At 40.8% G+C, this 25,775-nt stretch overlaps 1 protein-coding gene and 1 non-coding gene across 2 annotated transcripts in view; one reads left to right on the top strand and one right to left on the bottom strand.

Moving 5' to 3' along the window:
• The window catches only part of LOC124555650, a 302,716-nt gene that overhangs the window by 42,452 nt on the left and 234,489 nt on the right, over nt 1-25,775 (bottom strand). The window contains exon 9 of the mRNA XM_047129634.1: nt 14,286-14,360. Coding sequence (XP_046985590.1) covers nt 14,286-14,360 — 75 coding nt within the window. The remainder of the gene's footprint in view (nt 1-14,285; nt 14,361-25,775) is intronic.
• Trnat-agu lies at nt 9,616-9,688 on the top strand. The gene has a single exon. It is a non-coding gene; the product is annotated as a tRNA-Thr (tRNA).

The raw sequence follows: 25,775 nt of genomic DNA, 5'->3' as shown, positions 1-25,775 counted from the left end.
GGCCTGATGCTGGGGCAGTGACAGGAAGATGGGGAAGTGGTCACTACCACACAGGTCGTCATGTGCTCTCCAGTGGATGGATGGGAGAAGTCCTGGCCTGCAAAATGATAAATCAATAGCCGAGTAACTACCATGAGCCACACTGAAATGTGTGGCACACCCAGTATTTAAGAGGCAGAGGTCAAACTGAGACAGCCGGCCGCTGGTGGCCGAGCGGTTCTAGGCGCTTCAGTCTGGTACCGCGCGACTGCTACGGTCACAGGTTCGAATCCTGCCTCAGGCATGGATGTGTGGGATGTCCTTAGGTTAGTTAGGTTTAAGTAGTTCTAAGTTCTAGGGGACTGATGGCCTGAGATGTTAAGTCCCATAGTGCTCAGAGCCACTTGAACCATCAAACTGAGACAGTAAAGTTTCGACATCTCTGCCTTGGCCAGTAAGAACGGTGCCACCCCACAAGGCGTTACGGGTTCTAAAATCTCCCAAAAGTAGGAAAGGTTTAGGGAGTTGATGAACCAGTGCAGCTAATACGTTCAGGGGTACTGCCCCATCTGGAGGAAGATATACATTGCAGACAGTTATTTCCTGCATCATCGTTATTCTGACAGCCACAGCTTCAAGAGGGGTCTGAATGGGAACATGTTCACTACATACTGAGTTCAGGACATAAACGCAGACTCCACCTGACACTCGATTACAGTTGCTACGGTTTCTGTAATATCCCTTACAGCCATGGAGGGCAGGGGTCCGCATTGCTGGGAACTAGGTTTCCTGGAGGCCAATGGAGATAGCAGGTGTAATGCTTAACAGCTGCTGTAGCTCAGCCAGGCAGTGGAAAAAAAAAAGTCGCCACAATTCCACTGGAGGACGACGACATCATGAGACTGGGAAGGCATGGAACATTCAATGAGGCAGTTTCTGCCTCAGAGTCACCTGCTGCCACTGACTTATTGCCTGAGCAGTCTTTATTGATTGTGTCTGAGGGTCTGACGAGATCTAGGTCCTCAGCAGATGCCAGAATCTAGACCTCATCCTCAGACATAGAGCTTGCAGGTAGCGGTGGTGTGGGTGCCACCACAATTTCCTTGGTCTTGGGGGTCTTCTTTTTGGATTTTGCTTGCTGCTCCTTGGGTTTCCTGGCTGGGAGGACTTCACTGGGTCAGTCTCAGGGACTGAGGATGAGCATGAAGCCCTACGACCAGCTGCTTTTGAGCTCTTCAGCCACTGGCGGGTGTCAGCTTTCCCACTAGCAGAAACCTGGGAAGGGAGTGACCCAAGGGACCCCTTCCTAGTGAGAGAAGCTGAAGAAGACAAGAAGACTTACACTTCTCTGGATTAAAAAAGGGGACGGACATTGGGGGGTGCTGCTCCCGAAGTAGGTGGTGCGGGAGCAACAGGGCGGGAAATGCTCCCCACCATCAAGGGGGCAGGTGTAGTCTTCTGGCTCTGAGAGGTGACTGGGGTTGGTGGAGCTGATGGTTCAGAACTGTTGTAGCGGCAGCGTAAGATGATGTCATACGTACAGGATGCAGGCATTCAAATTTTCTCTTAGCCTCAGTGTAGGTCAGTGGAAAGCACTTGGTTGGAGACAGAGGAAACGTGGTGAACACAAGATACTGACACAAACTGTCAGCAATCTGTGAAGCAACCGCAATTCAAGACAGAAGATGGGGTGCTGTATAGGAAGTCTCATGATTTAATTTTAGCCAGACAAAGTAGCCAGCTATCTACAGAACACAGAGTTTCACAAAATTACTGTTGGATGACACGCAAACATGAAGTTGACCATTATGTCAAAAATTGTATTCTGTATGTGAAAAGAGGAAAACTCAGTGACCAAAAGATTGCATCAAAAAGATTACCAGAAGCAGATAAACCATTTCAAATGACTGGCATGGACATATTCTGATCATTTTCTTGAATACCAGCAGGAAACTTATGTGCTGATGGAACAAGGAAATAATTATCTGTCCGATTTGATAAGGCATTTGTGTTGATTTTATGCATTAAGGAACTTAGAACTTGTGCATTACACCCACAAACAAATGCTCAAACTGAAAGATTCCACCAAACAACACTAAAACTGCTGATTTGCTACATTAACCATCACTGTACTGAATGGGACACCCTATTCCACTATGTAACAGTGACATATAACTCAAAAATCCATGACAGTACAGGCTTATTCCTGTATGTCGTGATTTTTGGTAAAAAGATGCTATCTCTTTTTGAGCTATGTACATCTCCTCTAGGGAAAGATATAACATGAGTTCAAAATTTCCCATAAAGTTGAAAATTATTTTTCACCACGTTAAAAAGATAAACACTAAAGCTTTGGAATGACAGGAAGGTACTGGCCATAATAAAGCAACATTACCAAAGTATCATGTGGACAATAAGCAATGTTATATGTGCCAGAGGGAAAGACTAAAATGTGTTAAGCATTACCACGGACACTATCAAGCGTCGCCTGTTAATGTTAAATTACAACTCCTAACATACTCCACAGTGGAGTACGTAGCCATGTTCACCCATTTAAAGGAACCCTGGAGGCACTGTCTCCATTTCTGGCAGCACCTTCAGAAAGAGGGTGGAGCATGCCTGGAAAAAAGGAAAAGAAGGGTAAAATTGGGTAAGAGAAACAGGGCACTACAACATTTATTCCGACACATCACTACAAATTTATGTTGCGACTGGGAATGTCAAGCAAACAGGAGTGTTTCCTCTTACATTAGGGCACAGTCCAGTCCCAAGCCAGGACAAGAGGTAACAGTTCCAGCACCAGACATCGAAAGCATCATTGTGGTAAGTCTGATGTGCTTTTTGCAGGATGGCACAAGCCCTCAAGGTATGTCTTCTAAGAAGTGACATATTTTTCACAAAGCAGCTGGAAGTATAATGTCAGATCAGTAGACCCTAAGGATGAATTGTGATGTATGGACAATGGAACACAAAATTCAGAAATTAGAAGATAATTTTAACACACTGCATTCATGAAGTAAATTCAGACAGGGTTCAACAATAAGCAGCTCCTACAGCCAGCTTTTAAATGGTTAGAGAGGCAATTACACCAAATTAAGTAGTTAGGCTTGATTGTCTGACAAAAAAAGGGGCTGGCCAGATGCAGGTTGTCGAATAATGAAGGCAGCTTCCAGTATGGCCACTGCAGAGGATTTAGACCAGATCAGTAGGGCATTACAGCAAGTACAAGCAGATACAGAACTCAACCAGGGAATAGTAACCCTACACACTGTCATGCGAGTTCGCCAAGATCCACTCCCAGACATCTGCAACAGAATGTCCCAAGGAAGTAAGCACAAATAAAGCAGAATTCTTCCAAAGATAGGATTGCATTGGTTATATGCCAAGACAAATCCAGTGGTCATCAATGTTACTTGCTACAAGCAAGAACATTACAGTGGCAAACAGCACATAGAGCTACAGGGACAAAAGTTATTGAATGATGGCATCTGATGTAATATTTCCACACAAATCTCCTAATTATCAGCCATCATCAGTGGAACCACAATCCTAAAGGCTACAAACACATTAATTTACCTACCCAACCAACCTTTTGAGATCTCACCCGCTGAAAACCTAACCTACTTCAAAAACACTTTAGATCCAACTCTGATTTCCTCCCTTAATCAGATGTTAGCTGCATAAAAAGGCCACACAACAATGGAGCACCTATTAGACCACATGAAAAGGTATCATACAAATCATCACCACCCACTCATAACCACAAGAATTACAACCTCAGCTGTCTGTATGACTTAAGCTGCAGTATGTATTGTTTAGTACCAGTTCAAGCATAGAGCTGCCCATATTTCACCTCCACCAACCTTCAACCTATGGGTTCATACCAGCACTATCGGAACAAATGAGGAACAGATTGAGAAAAGACAGAACCATTCATAAACCACAAACTCAGTATGTATGCCAAATGCTACTGCAATGGAAAAGGAAGGGTAAATAGTGTACAAAAAAGTGATACTGTCAGTGAAATAGAGGACACAAGGTGTAAATACCTATAAATGTATCAGCACTTTTGATGCATCCAGCTTAAAACAGCAATCTGGGGGCTAAATTTTCTTAGGGGAAAGGAAGTGCCACAGCTACAGCCAAGTGCCAGGTCTACGATGATCACAACTGGTCATCTTTATGACTTGCTCACACAGCACCTGGCAGGAGCTAGACACTTATGCTGTTCCAGTCACCATAGTGTAGCAACAGCCAAGACTAGATCACTGGCCCCTGTTCGAGATGTTTCCAAGTGACATAGAAACACAATGGCTTCTGCATAGTCAGCCAAGCACAGCTACAGCATGGCCAAACAACTGGGCAGTAGTATGACACCTAGTATGTGTCAACACCACACTGATGATGCAGCCGTCACCACTGTCATGTGGCCTCTAACCTCCGTCTGTCGTCTGATCGTCCAAGCACTGGGCCACTGGGGGCCATACAGTCTGCTGTATTCATGGTAACAGCATCCTACGCTGAGCCATCCAGCTATGAATCGGGTAACATGATACTTCTGGCATAGGAAGCAGCAGCAGACATGCACAGCTGGCATTACTGCTGTCAAGTCAGGCTGGAAGGTTAACATACTGGAAGATGCCATATTCATGTATTTTTTGTGCTTGCCAGGGATCAACACTAGCATAATTGAAAACTGATAAATGTAACTAAACATAGTAAACAAGGTAAGAAAAGATAGACTGCTACTTACTGTAAGGATGACATGTTAAGTTACACACAGGCACAATTAAGAGACACTTAACGTAAGTTTTCGGCCACAGCCTTCACCACGAAAAGAGAAACACACATCATTCATTCACACAAGCAAGCACACCTCACATACATGACCGCGAACTCCAGCAGCTTTGGCCAAGCTGTCAGAGTTGGTGGTCATGTGTGCATGAGGTGTGCTTGCTTGTGTGAGTGAATGGTGCATATTTCTCTTTCTTTTTCTGATGAAGGCTGTGGCTGAAAGCTAATGTGTAAATGTCTTTTAACTGTGCCTGTCTATAACTTAATGTATTATCTTTACAGTAAGAAGCAATCTATTTTTTTCCTACGTTGTTGACTAGCCTACCTGGAGTTTCCAATGTTCAAACAGTAATAAAGCATTTCTTGTATCCTCAAGTTGCCTCTTCTGCTGCATCCACAGCCCTCTAAGGCAGACAATCACAGCCCGCTTGAAGCCATCTTAGACACCCCATTATAGAATACATGCAATAACCATTAGAAATACTGTAATGATTATGTATTCTCATGTTCAATGGGATCATCTGAAGTTATAGAATGAGCCACTAATATTGTTCACAGAAAGCTGAATTTTCTTTCTAATTTTTCCCCCCCTATTATTTTCCATCACTCTGTTTCCCTTGTCATTTTGGCATCTGTATTAACTGCTTTTCCTTTTGCTTAGCATGTTTTCATTCAGTCATGGAAAGAAAAGTAGTGTCTTATAAAATGAAGCTCAAGTCTATTATCTATAAAATCTTCCTGGACATGTTCATAATACAGTGTTATGGGTATCAAATGATTAAACTCTCATTTCATTTTGAACTCATGTCTATCAACTACATCTACCTGGGATGTTAGCCTCATATACATGAATAAACTCTCATATCTGTTGTAGCATGTAAGTAACAAGCCCCTGAATATCATCTAGAGGAATTTCCAGCCATGCCCGAAACACATGATGTGTTAGTTCATGAAGAGTGCTGGCTAAATACAGGTATGAAAGTATGTGTCCTCCTAAACTTCCTATAGTGTATCACACATGTTCTGTCTGACAAATTAGGGGAACAGGCAGGCTAGTCATATGAACATTTCTCAAGGTGTTTTTGGTGTAAACTGCAGTGTGGGGTCTTGCATTTCCAGCTGGAATTTGCCATTTGGTACCCTGGTCATGAAGGGTGTGACAACAGAATTTACCATTCTTGGGACATATTGGTGGGCATTTAGCTTTCCTTCAACAATTACAAAAACAACACTGTTGTCACATCCAATACCTCCCCATCTCCCCACACCATGAAATCAAGAGATGGAGAGGGTGTGGCTCTTTAGAATCTTTGCTTCCTGTGACTTTTCATTAGGTCATCTATGTCTAGTACACTGACCATATTTGTCAGCAATGCACAGAGTAGGAAGTAAATTGCAGCAGCACCAATGCAGGCAAGTTCGGCTGTTGTACCTTACTATATACAACACAGCCATCACAACAGTGTGAGGTGAGTTGGCCTGGCAAGATGTGGAAACAGCCAACACAGCAGTATGTAAGTGGAAGAAGGCACAAGCATTTCCACACTGGCAGCCATGGAAGTGCTTAGCACAGAAGCCGCAAAGCACAGTGAAGGCCAAGCAAGCACAGCCTGAAAGCATATAAACACCAGGCAATACTAAATGGTTCAAATGGCTCTGAGCACTATGGGACTCAACTGCTGAGGTCATTAGTCCCCTAGAACTTAGAACTAGTTAAACCTAACTAACCTAAGGACATCACAAACATCCATGCCCGAGGCAGGATTCGAACCTGCGACCGTAGCGGTCTTGCGGTTCCAGACTGCAGCGCCTTTAACCGCATGGCCACTTCGGCCGGCGGCAATACTAAAGTCACTTGTGTTAGCATCGCAGCTCTACTACCACAAGGCTGTGGCAGTTGGGGTGCCATCAGGAATGCTATTTCTGGACCACAGTTCAACCCTTCAACAGGGCAGTTTTCCCAGAAATCATGGGAGCTGGAGCCACTACCACATCACGCCAGCCCTGGGAAGCAGTTCACTGGCCATCAATGCAGGGCAGTGGGTCAAGAGCATTACATCACCTGCCCACCATCTGCTGGATAGTGTTGGAAGCGCAAGCTATGCTGAAGGTGCTGGACATCTCAGCCTCACTGCTGTTCACCGTATAGAACCACAGCAGGAAATCATAATATAAGATATTTGAAAAATTTCTAACTGTTTGACTGGTACGGTACTGTATCCCCCTCTCAGCCGCAGACCATTTCATTTCATCAATCTGACGACCACAAACAGAAGTGACACTTATTGCTGAACACCACAGAATGTCACATTCTGTTCCAGTCGGTTTTCTCTAAACTATGTATATCTATATTGCCTATAGTATGGTGTCAGCAGTAAATGGTGTATGACAACTCAATATCTCAATCCAGCTTCTAGTAAAATATTCCCCACAGTTCGTGGTGACACACTGCCTGTAGTGTTTGCCCAAATTTCAGTGGTTGCCATCAGTATATTCATTAGAGTCAGTCTAAAAAAATTCTACATTCTTTTTGCACAGTAATCCTTCTGGAAGGATCTGTGTCTATCCTTGCCACACTGTTGTCCTAAATTTATCTAGCCACAACTCGTTCTGTAGTCATTGCACTACAATCAACCATCTGTATAATCTGTGAGTATGATGTTCCTATGTCCCTCATGCCAATGACTCAAACTTTCCCAAAGACCAATAGACAGCAATAGTCACATTAGTTACACTCAGCAGTCACCATGTACTCACACCATTCTTCATCTGTAGGAATGGCTCTTTCCTGTACTGAAAAGGAGCTTGCATAATGATGAAATTTTAATCAACATATCCCATAGGCATGGAAATATTGGAGTATCATAGTGTGGTAGCTTCAGTGAAAGTCTTTTCTGCCATGATAGCTGAGTGGTCAGCGTGATGGTACGCCATGCGAAGGGGCCCGGGTTCGATTCCCGGCTGGGTCGGAGATTTTCTCCACTCAGGGATTGGGTGTTGTGTTAACTTCTTCATCATCATCATCTCATTCCCATCAACATGGAAGTCGCTGAAATGACATCAACTAAAACGACTTGCACCAGGCAACTGGTCTACCTGACAGGAGGCCCGAGTCAGACAACATTTCATTTCATTTCAGTCGAAGTGTTCATTGTGACAATGTAGATTTTTCCAGCATATTAATTGATGATATTTTTGTCATATCTGCAGCCAGATCATGCAATCATCTAGACACAATATTTCCATATTCCATCTGGCTGCCACCTTCAGGTGAGAACTCTGTTTGCTAATCTTGCTGGAACTGATCCATAAAATGATCAGTAGCCCTTTCATAGACTGTAGAATACAAACAGCAAATGCATCAGGAAGAGTCACTGCCGTCCCCAATTGTAAGTGAAAGTACAGCCCACTGGCGAAAGCTGGAAAAAAATATGGATAATCACTGAGTACCACTGTAGATACATTCTGCTGGCCAAGTCAATGACCATTGTTTTTTAATATCAGATAAAACAGGGATCCAAATATTACTTAAAGGGTAACCTTTGTCTCCATTTATAATAACGTCTGCCAGTCTAATTTCAAAAGATTCCTTTAAAACACAGTCCCAACAGAGAGATGCAGGGGGAACCATTTGCATTCAAATCATATAACATTCTGTGTCTCTCGGTGAGACAGGGCTCCGCGACTACTAATTCCTCAGACTCCAGCAATTGTGTGTGCCGACAGGGCTCAATAACTCTGTCTTAAATGTTTTAAATAGTTTGACCAATATGTATTTCCCAACAGTGGCAAGAAATTCTGAATATAAAGGGCCTCCCCAATCTCTGGTAATTTTTACTGAAACAAGGAGTGCTCTTATCTTGGCTGGCAGGTGAAAATCAACCAATAAAAAAACAAATTTGAACCTTGACGATTCAGAATTTTGTAATATTTTGTCATTTTAATACACCTATCAAAATACGATAAAATCAAAAATTAAAATTTTTTGGGCATTTCGTATTTGATTTATTAATTTTTAAAGTTCTCAAAACGGTGCAACTTTTGCCATGTTTTGCAACCTTAAAATGGCCATATCTGAAAAAGTATTTGACATGCAGACCTGAAATTTATACCATTTTATTCAGTTTATTATTGGCTTTAAAAATATATGCTACTTGAGCAAATTCATTAAAATGTTAAATTTTCCAAAACGAATTTTTTTTTTAAATTTGAAAATTTCAGAATCAGAACTTTTTTTGTTTTGAAAAAGGTAGGTTAGTCATACGCTGTTTGTTAACATATGTGCCTAATTTCATGGTGGTATACTGAAGGTATGATATGGAAATAAATGTTATTTTACTGCTATTTGTATTGCTGACTGTATCTCAACTGAACTTGGTTTGCAAGCTGGTTCATTAAACTAATGTTGGAAGCTGAAGAAGTGAATTAAAATTTGTGCTGCGGCTGGGACTCAAACCCGGGTCTTCTTGCTTACTAGGCAGATTTGCTGATCATTACACCACCACAGTATTATGGTCAACATATCTGCATGAACTACTCAAGTCAAATTCCCTCCCCAACACAAACTCCAATTCACATCTCCCCTTATATTGTCACTATTACCAGGGCTCTCTGACATTATAATAGCACCCCAGCATTGGACGTAATGGGGAAGTGCTGTACTACATGTGATCGTATAGATCTTAAATTAAATTTTCCCTGAGACATTTAAGTCTCTAATTTATCTTCGATAATGTTGGAGAGCCCTGGTAATAGTGACAACATAAAGGGAGATGTGAACTGGAGTTTGTGTTGGGGAGGGTATTTGACTTCGGTAGTCCATGCAGCTATGCTGACCATAATGCTGTGGTGGTGTAGTGGTCAGCATATCTGCCTAGTAAGCAAGAAGACCTGGGTTCAAGTCCTGGCTGCAGCACAAATTTTAATTCACTTCTTCAGATTCTAACGTTATCGTAGATAAATTCGAGACTTAAATGTCTTGGGGAAAATTTAATTTAAGATTTATTGTTAAAATGAAACTATTGACCACTAAGTAAGCATACTTTGCTTCACCATTTTAAAATTGTACTGAAATATTTGCTTCATCAGTTTAAAATTGTACTGAAATATTCCAGATAACAATTAACATAAATAATGTAAGGGATAGTATGCATTTTCAGTTTTATGTAACTTTTAATTTACAGCAGTAGTTGTACATATTTATGAAATGATAATATTTATAGAACAAAAGAGTGTGCGTATGTGTATCACACATTCACTTCAACTGATGGTATTCTCTTCAGTAGAGATGAATCGTTGAAATAAAATTAGTAAAGTACTGGTAAGGGAAAAAGGACCAGGATGCTTTGTGCATGTACAACTCTTTAAGCATATGACCTCCATGCATAAAGTGTGTCATGATTAAAATGCTTAATCGCTCTATAAAATGTAAGAAGCCATACGTTGTAACACAAGTAGTACCAAGTACAGCCCACAAAGTGGAATGTTGTACATGTAGTTTTCTGACACAAGCAGGTCAATGTTTTGTTGGGAAGCAAAACCTTTTATTTACACTTCATTGTGGACCAGCTGTTTCTTTTTCATAATTATGAAGACAAGATAAATTGACTGTAATAAAAAACTTCCTACTTTGTAAATTAAATCCCTCAACTGCCACTGGAAGAACATATACTGAACAGCCAAAACATTATGACAATGTTGGTTGCTGCATGGTGCCTCTACGAGCATGTCACATGGTAACAAAAGTATGTAAACAAAGCAGACACAGATTGGGGATAACCCTAGTGAAGAAATGGACTGCAACTGATGAAATACATTCAGACAAGTGACTTTGAGAAATGGCAAATTGTTATTACACAGAGCCTATGAACGAGTATCTCAAAAATAGCAAAGCTGGTTGAACGTTCATGTGTTACTATCGAGAGCATCTATGAAAGAGGTAAAAAGACAGTGAAACTACCACTAGGTGCTAAATGGTTGGAAGTCCACAACTCTTCACAGAATGTGGAGTCAGGAGGCTTGTCTGTTCTGTATGGTAGGACAGATGGTAATCTGCGGCATCTCTGCTGAAAAAGCACAATGCTGGTGCACACACACGTTTCAGGGCACACCATTCGTTGTACATTGTTGAATATGGAGCTCCACAGCAGAACACACCTACATGTTTGCATGTTGACTCAAAGACATCGTCAGTTATGATTGCAGTGGACATGGGACCATCAGGATTTGATCCTCACTCAATGGAAATATGCCAGCTCTTTGGGAGGATCACATTTTTGCTACACTTGGTTGAAGGTCATCTCCAAAAAATGCCAGCATTGAGGTGAACGGCAGCTTGAAACCTGCAACTCACCACAGACTCAGGCTGGTTGGAGTGGTATTATGCTATGGGAGACATTCTCCTCCACTTTCATGGGACCTGTGGTAGTAATCAAAGACACGCAGACAACAGCAAACCACATTTATGTCTCGGTAACCAAATTTACCTGATGTAAATCCTATGGAACTCATCTGGTTCAATTCCTGGCCAGGTTGGGGATTTTTTCTGCCCAGGAACTGGGTGTTTGTGTTATCATCATCATCATCATCATAATCTGGTTCTCTATCGAGCACCATCACTAGGTACGTAAATCATTGGCCCATTATTTATGAGAATTACATGACCTGTGCACAGACATCCAATGCCACATATCTCCATAAACTAACCAACAAACTGTTGGATCCCTGATATGCAGATTCAGTGATGGATTTCATTCCAAAGATGGACAAACAAGCTATTAATCAGGTGGTCATATTGTTTTGACTCATCAGTTTATAGACTATCAGATGAATAGTTGTGAAAAGCTTTGCATCATATTGGAAAAGACTGTGTTGTTACATCAATTATATCAATACTACTTGGAAGAAGTAGGTTATATCATTTGAAAGAAAAGTGGAATACATAATTTTAGGCTCTAATAAGATTGTTAGTGGATCACCATAACATCCTTCCTCTTCAAGATGAGTAAAAAATTTCTCTTTGCAAGAGACACAGATAATACATTTCTAAATAACAGACACAACATTGTTTGTTTAAAAATACTGATAATATAAATGTATCTGTAAAATGAAGGAATAATTAAGTAAATTATTCATAGTATTTTCTGAGCATGTGTTGTTATGGTGTCTGTTGAAATATTTTCACAGTTAACATGGGAAAGCCAAATGTGAATTTAAATGTACATGTACAGTTCTAATCATGTAATAAATTGATTGTCACTAAATAAGAAATAATGATTTGACAGCCTTATTTGGTTTTGACATATTACACTTTAGTAACATGTCCAAAGCACTAAAGACCACACACAAGGTGCTGCACTTACAAGTAAAATAAAATTACTTTAATATGTTCCCACTGGAACAATGTCATGAAATTTAGCATACAGATTAACAAATAATGTACTAGTAACATTTTTAAAACAAAAAAATCCAATTTTGAAATTTTCAAAATAAAAAAATAATTGCATCTGGGAAAATTCAGCACTGTTATGAATACTGTCAATTGGTACACATTTTGAAAGCTTATGAGAAACTGAATAAAATGGTGCAAATTTTAGGTCATGGTGCAAATTTTAGGTCTTTAAGTCAAATAGTTTTTGAGATATGGTGATTTTAAGGTTTCAAAACATAAAAATCACTAATTTTTGTATGTTTTAAAAATTAATAACTCAAAAATGAAAGGGCAAAAAAAATTTGATTTGAAATTTTTCATGCAAACATCTATTACTATCAGTGTACAAAAAATTATCAGAATCTGAGATGTCAAGAAGCAGACCATTGGCTGATTTCACATGAACTGACTCTGTTATATCTCTTTAAAATCCATTCAATCTTTGAAGATATGCCACCACCATATGGAAGGAAAGCAACTGTTCTACATGCAGTGTCTACTGGTTTTGGTGAAGGTCCAAACTTGAAGCCATGATGGATCAGTTTGTCTGTGTAGCTATTCTGCATGAACAGGTGCTCCAGCTCTTGCGTCAAGCCTTCTCGATAACATACAGCGTAAGCCCTTTCTGCAAACATCTGCAGGATCCCCATGCATTGACAGAGTGGATGATATATCATTGTATGTAGATATCAAAACATGTGTGTCTGTTTTCAATAAACACTGGGTCCCAGAGTTCCATTATCCTTTCTGTAGACCAATATGTCTAGACACACAAGCTTTCCATTGCTTACCATCTACATTGTGAACTTAATGCTAGGATGAAGGCAGCTAAAATGATCCAGGAATTGGTTCAGAGCACCTGTTATGTGTGGTCACACCATAAATGTACCACCAAAGAGTGGCAGGCTTTAAAAACGACATCTTCAGCACTTTGCTTTCAAAATCTTCAATAAATAACCAAAGAGTGGCAGTTTTGAAAACAACATCTTCAGCACTTTGCTTTCAAAATCTTCAATAAATAAATTTGTGACTGTGGGATATAAAGGACTCCCACAATCACTCTTGTCAGCTTGTTTGAAATATTTGTCACTGAATACAAAATATGTTGATGTCAGCAAATGATGGCAAAGCTATATTTTCATGTCCAGCTTTTCACTAATTAACATCAAGGATTCTTTAAGATGAACCCAAGGAAAAAGGGACAACATCAAAGATCAAATGGAAATCCCAGGGACCAAGACACAAAGATTTCAACCACTGGATAAAAATCATAGAACCAGAAATATAGTGCTCACATCGTCAGATGCGAGGGTTAATAACTGATGCAAAATATTTGCCCACTTGGGTACTGTTTATGTAAAATGTAGCTCTCTATCTTCTGATATGCCTGTCAAGTCAGCTCTCTAATGGGGGTCTACAATTACATGATTAAAGAAGGTGCTACTTCTGTACAGCCTATCATCAATCACAGGTGTAATGTAGACCGTCTTCCATTAGTCTGCACACTGGTTCAAGTTGAAATACATGAAAGAGAGGTACCTATGTAAAGCACTGTACTAAATATCATATCCCTATAGTGAGAAAAGGGACAGAACAACAGTATGAAAGTTAAGACTAGTGTTCCTTCAATGCGGAGATCATTAAAGGGAGGCACAAACTGGGATCTGACAAAGATGGGGGAGGCATAAGGCCTTGTTAAAGGAACCATCCCAGTATTTGTTTTACATGATTTGGGGAAACCACACAAAAGCTAAATCAGAATGACCTGAATGGGATTTGAATCTCACTCATATCAAATATAAAAGGCAAAGAAAGGAAGGACAGATGATAAGAAGAGGGGTCAGATACTATAACGACAGATGAGTTCACTTAGAAGAAGAGCAATAGGAAATGGGCAGGATGAAGATGCAATACATTTAAAGCTTAAGAAAACTTTTCTGAGTGGGATTAGCAAATTTAGAAGATTAACATACATTTATCTGCCACTGCTGCAAAAGGGAAATGAATTCTCACCTGTAGTCGATTTTAAATAAACAAAATCTTGTTTGAATTCTTTTTATATGGATTTCAATTGCATACTCACACTTTCTTCACTGCCACTGTCGTGATACCGCCTGGGAGTATAATTTGTCTCCCTGTATTCAATTTCATAAATCTCCTGAAAAAATAAATAAATAAATAAATAAATTGAATTTAGCCCTTTTAATTTAAGGTGCTAATAAGCTCATGGTATTCATGCATGCACAATTAAGTATCTCTTATGAAACTTAAAAGTAGTGGAAGGAATAACATAGTGTTTGAATCTGGATGTCAAAAAAGTTCTGAAATATATTTATATCTATTTCGGCAGTTAAATTCCAACCATAAATGCATATGAAGATTTATCTTGACTGTAATATTGGGAACCAGAGAAATTTGAAGTATGTATATATTATACAAGCTACAAAAGAAATTTTTATTCTGTTACTACACAATAAAAAAGAAAAAAGTAAAAGTTTCTCCAAAGTACAATGAGGTAGGTTATGTCTAAACAGAGAGATTATCTAGAAGAAAATTAAGGAAAACTGGGGTTTAATATCCTGTTGATGAAGTCATTTGAGATGAAGCATAAGCTCAGAAAGGACAAAACGTGGAAAAAAATTAGTCATGAAACTACAATGAAATCCAGACCTTTAGCTGCTTGCAGGTGTTGATAAATATCAATGGGACAGATGAAAACGTGTGCCCTGACTGGGACTCAAGCCTGGGATCTCCTGCTTACATGGCAGATGCTCTATCCGATTGAGCCATCGAGGACACAGAGGATAGTGTGACTGCAGAGGCTTACCTCTGGCATGTTCCCTGTCAGAGCCACACTTCCAACTTATTGCCCACACACTACATGTGTAGTGGCGCTGCCCACTATACTCATTACTCACGGCAGTCAATCTACTGATTCCCGTAAGAGTTCGGGCAATGTGAGTGCATCTGCACTGAATAAGATCATTGGCCGGTAAGCCTTATCTATATCATGGGGAGTGTGCCAGAGAGAAGTCCCTGCAATTGCACTATCCTCTGTGTCCTCGGTGGCTCAGATGGATAGAGCGTCTGCCATGTAAGCAGGAGATCCCGGGTTCGAGTCCCAGTTGGGGCACACATTTTCAACTGTCCCCGTTGATATTTATCAACAACTGTAAGCAGCTAAAGGTCTGGATTTCATTGTAATTTAATTCTTTGAGAGCTGCAAGATCACCAAATGTATTTGTACTTTCGGACGTGTCCGAAAAAACGGATACCATCTTCATTTAGTCATTTCCTTTTCAAAGGAACCACCATAGCTGTCACCTTTATTAATTTACAGAAACACTGGATAATATAAACCTAGAGGAGAGATGTGGATCTGACACTGCATTCCTCACTGGTGCAAGTCAAGTGAGCTGACCACCACATTACCTCTCTCGCTCTATCAGTGACGAACTGCAAGGGAGAAGCAGTACTCAAACTGAGAAGGACTGGCAAACTAGTTAGACTCAAAAAAGTTTATTTAAGTAATTTAATGTAGGAGAGGAGTTAAGATACAAACAAAAGAGCTGCAATCACCAGAAGAGAGGGACTGAAGTACAGAACAACTGTGAGTATGGGTTAGGGAAGAAAGTATTACAAACATAAAGAAGAAACAAAAGAATCATTTTCAGAGAAATGCGAATAACTATAAAAATATATTAATACATGGAGAAAAAATCAAATACAATAGACCATGGGAAACAATGAAGGAAGTATGTATTTGGGGACTGTGGGAGGAAAGGATAATTGACTAAAGAAGAATTGTAACATTATATTCACTGCATGTATGTACTTGGGGAAAAGCTTTAACACCTATAAATTTAAAATGAAATGGTGTTTGCGGCCACAACGTGTCAATACAGTAAGTTGGGTGTATCCATTTATGTGAGCAAAAAATGCGAACATGTTCTAACGGAGGCAATACATGTATTTAGGAGGCACCAAACATGGAAAACATCTGCTATACAGTATAACTGAAATTCAAGCAATGAATGGGGTAACTAAAAAAAACTAACCTTTTGTAAAGTATCAGGCTCACTACACTCAAGAATTTTGATTAGTCTAACAATGATATGAGAAAGCTAATAAAAAACCAACAGATTTTGAAATTTTAGAGTTTTTCTTTCAGAAGTTTACAAACCACTGTCACTTAAAATATATGACGAGCATCTAGTGACACATCAGCCACAATTTCTGAGCAGATGCTTGGTAAAATAATGAAGACATGGAAAGTGAAGCTGAGCGAGATGTATCTCTTTACATAAGTAGTGATATGAAGATGTGGCGAAACTTGTAAGGAAAGCAAGCAGAGAAAACAGTAATGTAACTGGGAGAAAAAAGAGATGCAGACACACACAAGAATAGCTACAGATATGGAAAATAATGTAATGACAAAATATATATATTCCATCATGGGATCTGTGTTCATAATATTGACTCATTCAGAACTGGACTCGCATTCGGGAGGACGACGGTTCAATCCCGTCTCCGGCCATGCTGATTTAGGTTTTCCGTGATTTCCCTAAATCGTTTCAGGCAAATGCCGGGATGGTTCCTTTGAAAGGGCACGGCCGATTTCCTTCCCAATCCTTCCCTAACCCGAGCTTGCACTCCGTCTCTAATGACCTCGTTGTCGACGGGATGTTAAACACTAACCACCACCACCACCACCACTCATTCAGAACAAACTGCAACATTCAATCAGTGAACGCTAGACATGAAAACAATAGTCATCCACATGAACGTGAGTACTCTGCAAGCAACCATTCAGTACCTAGTACCACTACTAGTAATTCGTTGCTTTATGCACAACCAACACTGGCAGCAGTAGAATTGTTCAGAATTTACTGCACATGCTTGTTCTTTAAATTTTCTCAATAGTGTTTCCTGAAAAGGACATCATCTTCCCTCCATGGATTCCTGTATGAGTTCACAGAGCTTCTCCATAACACTCAAGTGTTGATCGACCCTACCAGAAACAAATCCAGCAGCATGCCTTTGAATTGATTCAATGTCTTCCTTTAACCTGATCTGGTGGGGATCCCTAACACTCTAGGATTACTCAAGAATGGGTTGTACTAGTGTTCTATACACGGTGTCCTTTATAGATGAGCTACATCTTCCTAGTGTTCTCCCAATAAACTGAATTCGACTATTCACCTCCCCTAAATCAATGTGACTGTCAAACAGCACACACCAGTAATACTGTATTCAAATATTATAGGATTGTTTTTTGCAGCTCATCTGAGTTTAACGTAAATCTTTCTACATTCAGAGCAAGATGCCATTCATAACACCAACTAGAAATTTTGTCAAAGTCATCTCGTATCATCCTTCAGTCTCTCAGCTTTAACACCTTCCTGTACATCGCAGCAAACAACTGCCCCCCTCCCCCCCGACCCATACATCAGACCATTATGTATATAGAAAATAACAGTAGTCCTATCATAGTTCGCTGGGGCTCTCCAACAACACCCTTGTCTCAGATGAACACTTGCTTTTGAGGATAGCATACTTGTTTCGATTACTTAAGAAGTCCTCAAAATGCTCACATATCTGGAGACCTATTTTGTATGCTTGGACCTTTGTTACGAGTCTGCAATGGGGCAGTGCATCAAGTGTGATGTGTTGGTAAATGTGCCAACACCTTGTACATAGAGGCGGCCTAAATGCACGCTATCTAACGCAGACGGGCGTGAACTCTGGAACCGGATAAGTAGTGAATTCTAATAAGAAAAGTATGCAGATCCTTGAATACTTATCTTTTATTCTTTGATGTGAATTACAGCATTCTTGATGAGACATTTCATACGATAACTATCAAACTATGTAAGGCTAATGGCGCCTTGCTAGGTCGTAGCCATGGACTTAGCTGAAGGCTATTCTAACAGTCTCTTGGCAAATGAGAGAAAGGCTTCGTCAGTGTAGTCGCTAGCAAAGTCGTCGTACAACTGGGGCGAGTGCTATCCCGTATCTCGAGACCTGCCTTGTGGTGGCGCTCAGTCTGCGATCACACAGTGGCGACACGCGGGTCCGACATGTACTAAATGGACCGCGGCCGATTTAAGCTACCACCTAGCAAGTGTGGTGTCTGGCGGTGACACCACAAAGTGCTTCCCAGAAATCTAGGACTATGGATTCTGCCTGTTGCCCTTCATCCATGGTTCACAGAATATCCTGTGACAAAAGGGCAAGTTGAGTTACACACAAGAGATGCCTTTTAAACCTGTGCAGATTTGTGGATAGAAGCATTTCTGTCCCAAAGAAATTTATTATATTTGAACTTAGAATATGCTCAAGAATTCTGCAGCAACCTGACGCTAAGGATATTGGTCTGTAATTTTGCCAGCACCTTCTCCAGTTCCTTGGGACTTTATGGTGGGTGAAAGGTTCACAATAAATGCACGCTAAATAAGGGGCCTAAACTAAATTAGGATTCTGTCTGGATGTGATAACTTATATGTTTTCAACTCTATCAGTTGCTTCTTAATGCCAAAGATGCCTACTTCGATGTCTTCTATACAGAAGTCTGTGTGACAGTCAAATGGCAGTGCGTCTGTATGATCATCCTTGGTCAATGATCTTTCATATATGAAATTTGAAACTTCACTTTTCTTTTTGCTGTCTTCTATTGCCAACACCAGATGGGGTGATGACTGACAGGATGGAAGCCTTCAATCCACTTCAAAATTTTATGTAGCACCAGAAATCTTTTGGTTTCTCAGTAAAATCTTTTGCTAAGATGTGACAGGGGAAGTAGTTGTATACTCTGTGTACCAATCATTTTATAGATGTTTAAATTTCTAGCAGCATTAGCCAGTTGACATATTCACACTCCTTCTTTTACCCAAGAATGCAATAATCTCTGTTTCCTCAGAATTTTACTAATTTTGCTATTAAACTGTGGCAAGTGATTTCTGCCAGTGAGCCACTTACTAAGAACATACTTCTGAGGCATGTGATCTACGGTCAGTTTAAACTTAGCCCACAATACCTCTGCATCCTTCATAATATCCATTCATTTCTCATACTTAGGAGGCTAACAACTGCTTATCTGCTAACCTTATTGATGGTTTATTAACTTTGGCAACCATTGTCACTATGATGACATCATGGTCACTAATCCCTGTCTCAGTATTGGCACTGTTGGAAAGGTCAGGTCTGTTTGTAGCTTCAAGGTGTAAAATATTTCCACTTCATTTGGAATTATTTAACAAGGATTTTTTTGAATAATTCTACATTTGTAGCTAAGGAATGAGTGGCTGGTAAAACCAACCTATGATTAACCTGAGTTGACTTATGCCGGTTATTTGTATCCAGATGACTTTAAAATCTGTCTCAATTGCGAGCTCTATAGAGAGAATATTTTTGTTGGCACAAAGCACGTTGGAAGGAGCCTTGTCAGGAAAGCCCGTGGGCATAACAAGCAACATCTGAGGTGTCTCATGTGACACGTCAGTTTCTCCACTGTCACTACGGTCAAAGGTAAATTTGTAGATTGGTACTTTCAGCCAACAGTGTCTTCAACTGAAGAGCTTCTCCTGTGCTCACACACAGCATGTACACTCCCTATCCATTCTACTACTAAAATTCAACTGAAAACAACAGATAAATAAAAAGAGGAGGAAAATGAGCATTGTTGGTTTTTAGACAATGATATGAACAATGACACTTGATAAGAAGACAGATGCAAGGTACTAGAAGAAACCTGAACCTGTCAGCGACACTTGTTGACTTCATGATGGCAGACACAAATGGTTGACCTACTCTTCTACTGGTTCCTGAATGGAGGCTGATGACTGACTTGAGGTTTCTACATTGGTCACTGCCTGTTCAAACCAAACAAATGACAGTGGTGCTGCAGGCAGTGAAAATGTACATTACATAGTTACTAAAACACTAGATTAAGCATCTTAAATATGTGAAGCCAAGAAATTTAAGAATTAAATTACAAAATCTCACAGAAAAAGCTAAGTAAGTTAGCTCTCCTCTATTTAGAAGTGAGTAATATAATATGCAAATGTTGTACTCCCCTGCAGATTTTCAAAGAGAGGATGTCACCTGACTGGAAACACTTCCTTAAGTACTGTACGCAGGGGGTGCAATATTCAGTAGGTTTAATTTTTCAGTAGGTTTCCAGCAGAACTGAAAGCAAGGATGATAAACCCCAAGTATACAAATATGAGTTGAAAGGTTTCCTTGTGGCATACTCCTATTCTGCACAGGAGTTCCTTGCATATTTTGAGAACTTGTCACTGTAATGTGTTATTTCTCAATAAACTATTTTTTCTTATGTTGCTAATTCTTTAATTTCTTGTTTATAAATTTTCTGAGCATTCCATAAATTATATACTGAATCATTCCATGACCAAGTAGCTGTGGCTCGTAGGGTCCTACAGAACCTGGTGAATTAATATAAAAAATAAGGACTTGCTGCAAAGGGACAGTACTGAGCAGTGGACATGCACATAGAATGGTGGTGAATATTGTAAATCTGCTACCAAATATTTATTTTTCCATGGAACACACATGAAGAGATTCACTGTGTCAACTGCTTCATTTGGGAAGATCAGCAGTCTCATCTGGAGCAGATGGAGAGAGTGCATAAAAGGGAGACAGAAGAAGAGACAGGTAGAAAATGGAATACAAGGACAAAGAGGTGGAGCAAAGAAAATGACGTGCAGGAGTAGGGAAGATGACCCAGAGTTAGAGAAGGGGCACACAAAGTACACTGACATATGATGCTTGAACTGAAATTACAAATAGATGGAAGATTTAGAGGAAAGTATGAAGTCAGTGAGGGATAAAGGTAGAGGGGGCAAATTGGTTGGGAAGAAAAGAAGACATGGGTAATTCAAAAGAGGGTAGAGGTAGGGCACAGGAGATGGACTAACAGAGATTGGAACTAGGAGGATTTTGAGAACATAAATAGTGTTTGGAAGGACATAACCTGATTACATAGCTCTACTGAGAGGAACCAGTGCTTGGGGGAAAGGTTAGGGAAGAGGGCTTTATAATATTTAGTGCATATACATGGCAAAAAAAATGGAGTACAAAATCGCCCATGGTCTATTTAGATGAATCGCTTCTGCTGCAATTCACTTTGTGTAGTTTGGAAAAACTGAAGAAACTCTAACACAAAATGGCTGAATGAAGATTTGAATACCAGTGCTCTCAAACAGAGTACGGTACTTAGTTTTACATCTCATTCCCAATGTAAGGATTTAAAGGAATAAAACTCACAAAATGATGGAATACACCACACTTTGCCTAGGCCAGACCAAGTTGTCAAGAGCAAGTGTTATTACATGGGAAGAACTAAACCTATCAAAACCATACACAAGTCAGACACATAAACTGCTCACATAATATGTCAAAGGAGCAACCCGAGAGAGAGACAGTAGCATGTCTGTCTTCTAAATTAGCTGACACCAAAGTGAATTGAGACTGTAGCCACCTTAACTTCTCACCTCAGTCACCAAGGGCTTTTCCCACCCCACACAGCATAGGTGTGTCCTGTTTGTGGTTGCCATGACCAGGTCACTGGCTGCCAGCACTGTTGGTTCCACATTCTTTACTTCCATGGCATTATTGGCAGGTGCAGATACCAAATCCCTCCCCCCTTCAATGGGCTCATTAGGACGATAGTGCCCATATCTATGTCTGAAACATTTAGGAAGTGGAGGGAGATATGCCAAAAGCCCAGCCACCAGTTCCATCAGGACACCAGTATTGACAAATGTGGCTGCTGGGGTCAAGGGCAGCGTGAAATGTGACACTCCTTCTTCGCCGTGTCCAGTGGGCTGCTGAGCTAGTCTCGGAGAGAGCAGCTCAACCCGCATTGGTTGCTCTTCCCAACTGTAAAAGGTGAACGCTGCCGTGACCTTAAGTAATAGTCATGGTGCCGGAGGTAGTGAGGCCCTTTGTCTTATACGCTGAGAGGGAACACTGATGTTGTCCATACAGGTTGTAGGCTCCAGAATTGACTAATTAGGCAGCAGCAGGCTATCCTCATGTTGTGGTCGTAATTGGTTCTTGTGTTTTGCACACCTACTGTCTCTGAGCGCGACATCAAAAAGTTGCCGAAACTTATGCTGGACTATCACCTCTTCTGCCCATCCTGGCCAACACACACATGTGCTGGCCCAAACCAACACACCCTTTCAGAAACGGAGCATAAAACATGACTGCTGGAATCAAGGAGTAGGGTACTAGAGATCCAACAATGTACAGGGGCGTTGCTACACACGAGCTCCCAAGACTACACCCATTTATCTGAGTGGTACGGTGCATCACTAAGAAGTACAAAAGAGCCTTATCCACTGGCAAAGAGTGCACTAACTTCCTCATTTGGGTCTTAAATGCGTTGGCCATACACTCTGCCTTCAAAGTGGGATGCTGGCGGAAGGGAGTGGAGGTCAGGTGCTGGATACCGTGGCCAAGACAGAATGTCGGAAATCCCAATGCCATAAACTGGGGGCCATTATCAGAGGCCAGCGTAGCTGGTGCCCCTCTATTGCAAATATGGTCATGAGCACCCTGATGGTGGATATCACCATTGTGGTGGTCATTTGTGCTATATAGAGGAAACTGGACAGGGCATCCACCATTATCAACCACATTTCCCCCAAGAGATTCACTGTGTACTCTATCCTATGGCTGAGCTGGTGAGGCCACGGTGAAACTTCACGTTCAATATGGGTGCTTATCACATGCCAATATACATGCCATTGAGCTAATGCTTCCGCGAAAAACATTCCCCAGTGGGAAAAACTTGCTAGTTCTGCAAGGTTCGCAGGAGAGCTTCTGTAAAGTTTGGGAGGTAGGAGATGAGGTACTGGCAGAAGTAATGCTGTGAGGACGGAGCGTGAGTCGTGCTTGGGTAGCTCAGTTGGTAGAGCACTTGCCCACAAAAGGCAAAGGTCCCAAGTTCAAGTCTCAGTCCGGCACACAGTTTTAATCTGCCAGGAAGTTTCAAATCAGTGCACACTCTGCTGCAGAGTGAAAATCTCATTCTGGAAACATCCCCCAGGCTGTGGCTAAGCCATGTCTCCGCAATATCCTTTCTTTCAGGAATGCTAGTTCTGCAAGGTTCGCAGGGGAGCTTCTGTAAAGTTTGGAAGGTAGGAGATGAGGTACTGGCAGAAGTAATGCTGTGAGGACGGAGCGTGAGTCGTGCTTGGGTAGCTCAGTTGGTAGAGCACTTGCCCACAAAAGGCTAAGGTCCCGAATACAAGTCTCAGTCCGGCACACAGTTTTAATCTGCCAGGAAGTTTCAAATCAGTGCACACTCCGCTGCCGAGTGAAAATCTCATTCTAAATGCAATTGATGGTTCTGCCCTGTCTGGATTTCTGTGGGACAGTACAGTGCCAGTCCCATACTGCGATGCATCAGTACCTAGTATTAAGCTTTTCTTTGGATCAAAGGTAGCAAGGCAAGGGGTAGAGCATTAACAATGTTTTAGCCACAAAAAGGCCAACAATCATCCAATCAGACATATTTTACACCCTTCATATGAAGCTTATTTAGAAGGTGTGAGACTCGGCTTATCTTTCAAGTAGCTTGGAAATAAGTAGTATTTGTGAAGTAGCTACTGAAGTTGCCAACAATGTAAGACATGAAACATGCCTCAACTGGGTTATCAAATATGTCCCAGACAACAGCCAAATTGTCACAAGCTGTGGTGCATGCAGTGTTGTGTAGCAGTTAGCATCGGTTGGCGTGCTACGCGTTGACAGTTCAAACCTTACCACCAGCAGTTATTTGTTATTTAGTATTTACCACTTCTGGAAGGTTCTTAAGGTTTGTAATGGCTGTATATGATGAAGTAGTCAATGTCTTTACAAGTAATAGCACTCTCTGTCCACAGATTTAGTTCTGTTCTTGCTGTATATTGGTGTTCATAATAAACACACTTTCAATGCTAAGTGTTTTTCTTTCAAATGATAAAGCACAGCAGTCAGTCATCCTTTTCTTGCAGATGTTATTGGGCAAAACAGAGTAGACTTGAAAGCACTGCAACAGAAGGCCAGACAATGTGGGACTGAGGCTCTAGAACATGCATTGATACTATGAAATGGTGCATTGATAATGGCTAGGCACTAGCCTAAATCTAGATTTGCCACATGAAACCTGCAAGAAAAGGATGACCAACTGCTGTGCTCTATCATTTGAAAGTCATATTACAATTGCTGAGTGCACCCACGTTCCTGGAAGGTAACCTGATGGCTAAGTGTTTAACTTAAATCATCACCTTGCTTCCAGATTTGAATTCAAGTGTGGTTATGAACTGACTGTTTAGTGGAGACATTGGCTACTTCAAAATATCTGCACCATTTTAGCTCCAATTACCTGTTGCCTACATGGATGGGAACCAGAATACAAGCAGTACATTGTTACTATGGTCTGTATATTCAGGAAACCAATGGATTCCAAGTCAGCAGTAGGTCAGCTGCATGTCAGGCATCCATCAATTTTCTCCAGAGATACTCGCCAGGACATGCCAAAATGGCTAAAATGCAATATGTGGGATGATATATTGTATGTGGGAAATGTGTATTTTTACTTAGCTGGCACAGTCCAGTAGTAGTTTGAGAACAATGATAATAAGCTTGATAGCTGGACAAATTCCAGCCCTACTGAATAAAACATTTGGTGACAATCAGCATCAAGTTTGCTTAGAGGAAGACCAACTGAAGAACAGGATCCAATATCTTAGGGGAACAGTGTAAGTCTTACACTGTGAATTCAAATATGACAAAAGCCAAAAATATCTCACACTTGATGAAAGGTAATGAAGAAGACATGTACCAAGCTGGTCTGGTAAAGGATGTCACAATAACCAAGGAATTCATCAAGTGGTGTCTGTGCATTGAGGAAATGAAACAGAACAGAGTCAGATGAAAGAGGCATGACCAAATTCCAAATATGATCCCTACGGCAGATGTGGGAGAACATCTCGACCTCGCCCAACATAACTGAGACTAGTTCCAGTTGTGAATAGAGATGCTGTGGATCTTTTGTTGATTGCAAAAAGATACTCAGGTTCACAAAAGAAATCTACTTGACAGTGATGATCATAAGGATTGTGGATGCTCAAGAACATTGAATCATTCTAATAAAGAGCAGCCACACCTCATCCCGCAAGGTATTTTCTTAGGGGCAGCCGAACCAGTCCAGGAAAGGCTGCTTACTGACAGCATTGAAGAATCATGTTCTGCCTCCATGAAAGATAACACAGGGGAGGAGGCTACTATCAAACTGTCAAGAAGATCTGATCTGACTAAGAAACAACATCAGCAAGTATTAGACGATGTTCTGCACCAGTTTTATAAAGCTTTCAAGTCCACAGTGGAGAAAAGAAGGACCAAGCAGCTCATGGTAAAACACAATATCAACACTGGGGATCATCTTGCAATTTAGCCAGAGCTTGTATAGGGTATCGCTGGTAGAATGAGGAATATCCCAGGAGGAAGTAGAGAAGATGCTGCAAGATGATACAACTGAACCTTCAGGGAGTCCTTGCTCCTC

Source organism: Schistocerca americana, chromosome X, assembly GCF_021461395.2.
Source record: "Schistocerca americana isolate TAMUIC-IGC-003095 chromosome X, iqSchAmer2.1, whole genome shotgun sequence".
NCBI lineage: Eukaryota > Metazoa > Arthropoda > Insecta > Orthoptera > Acrididae > Schistocerca > Schistocerca americana.
This window is presented reverse-complemented; position numbering and strand designations above follow the sequence as displayed.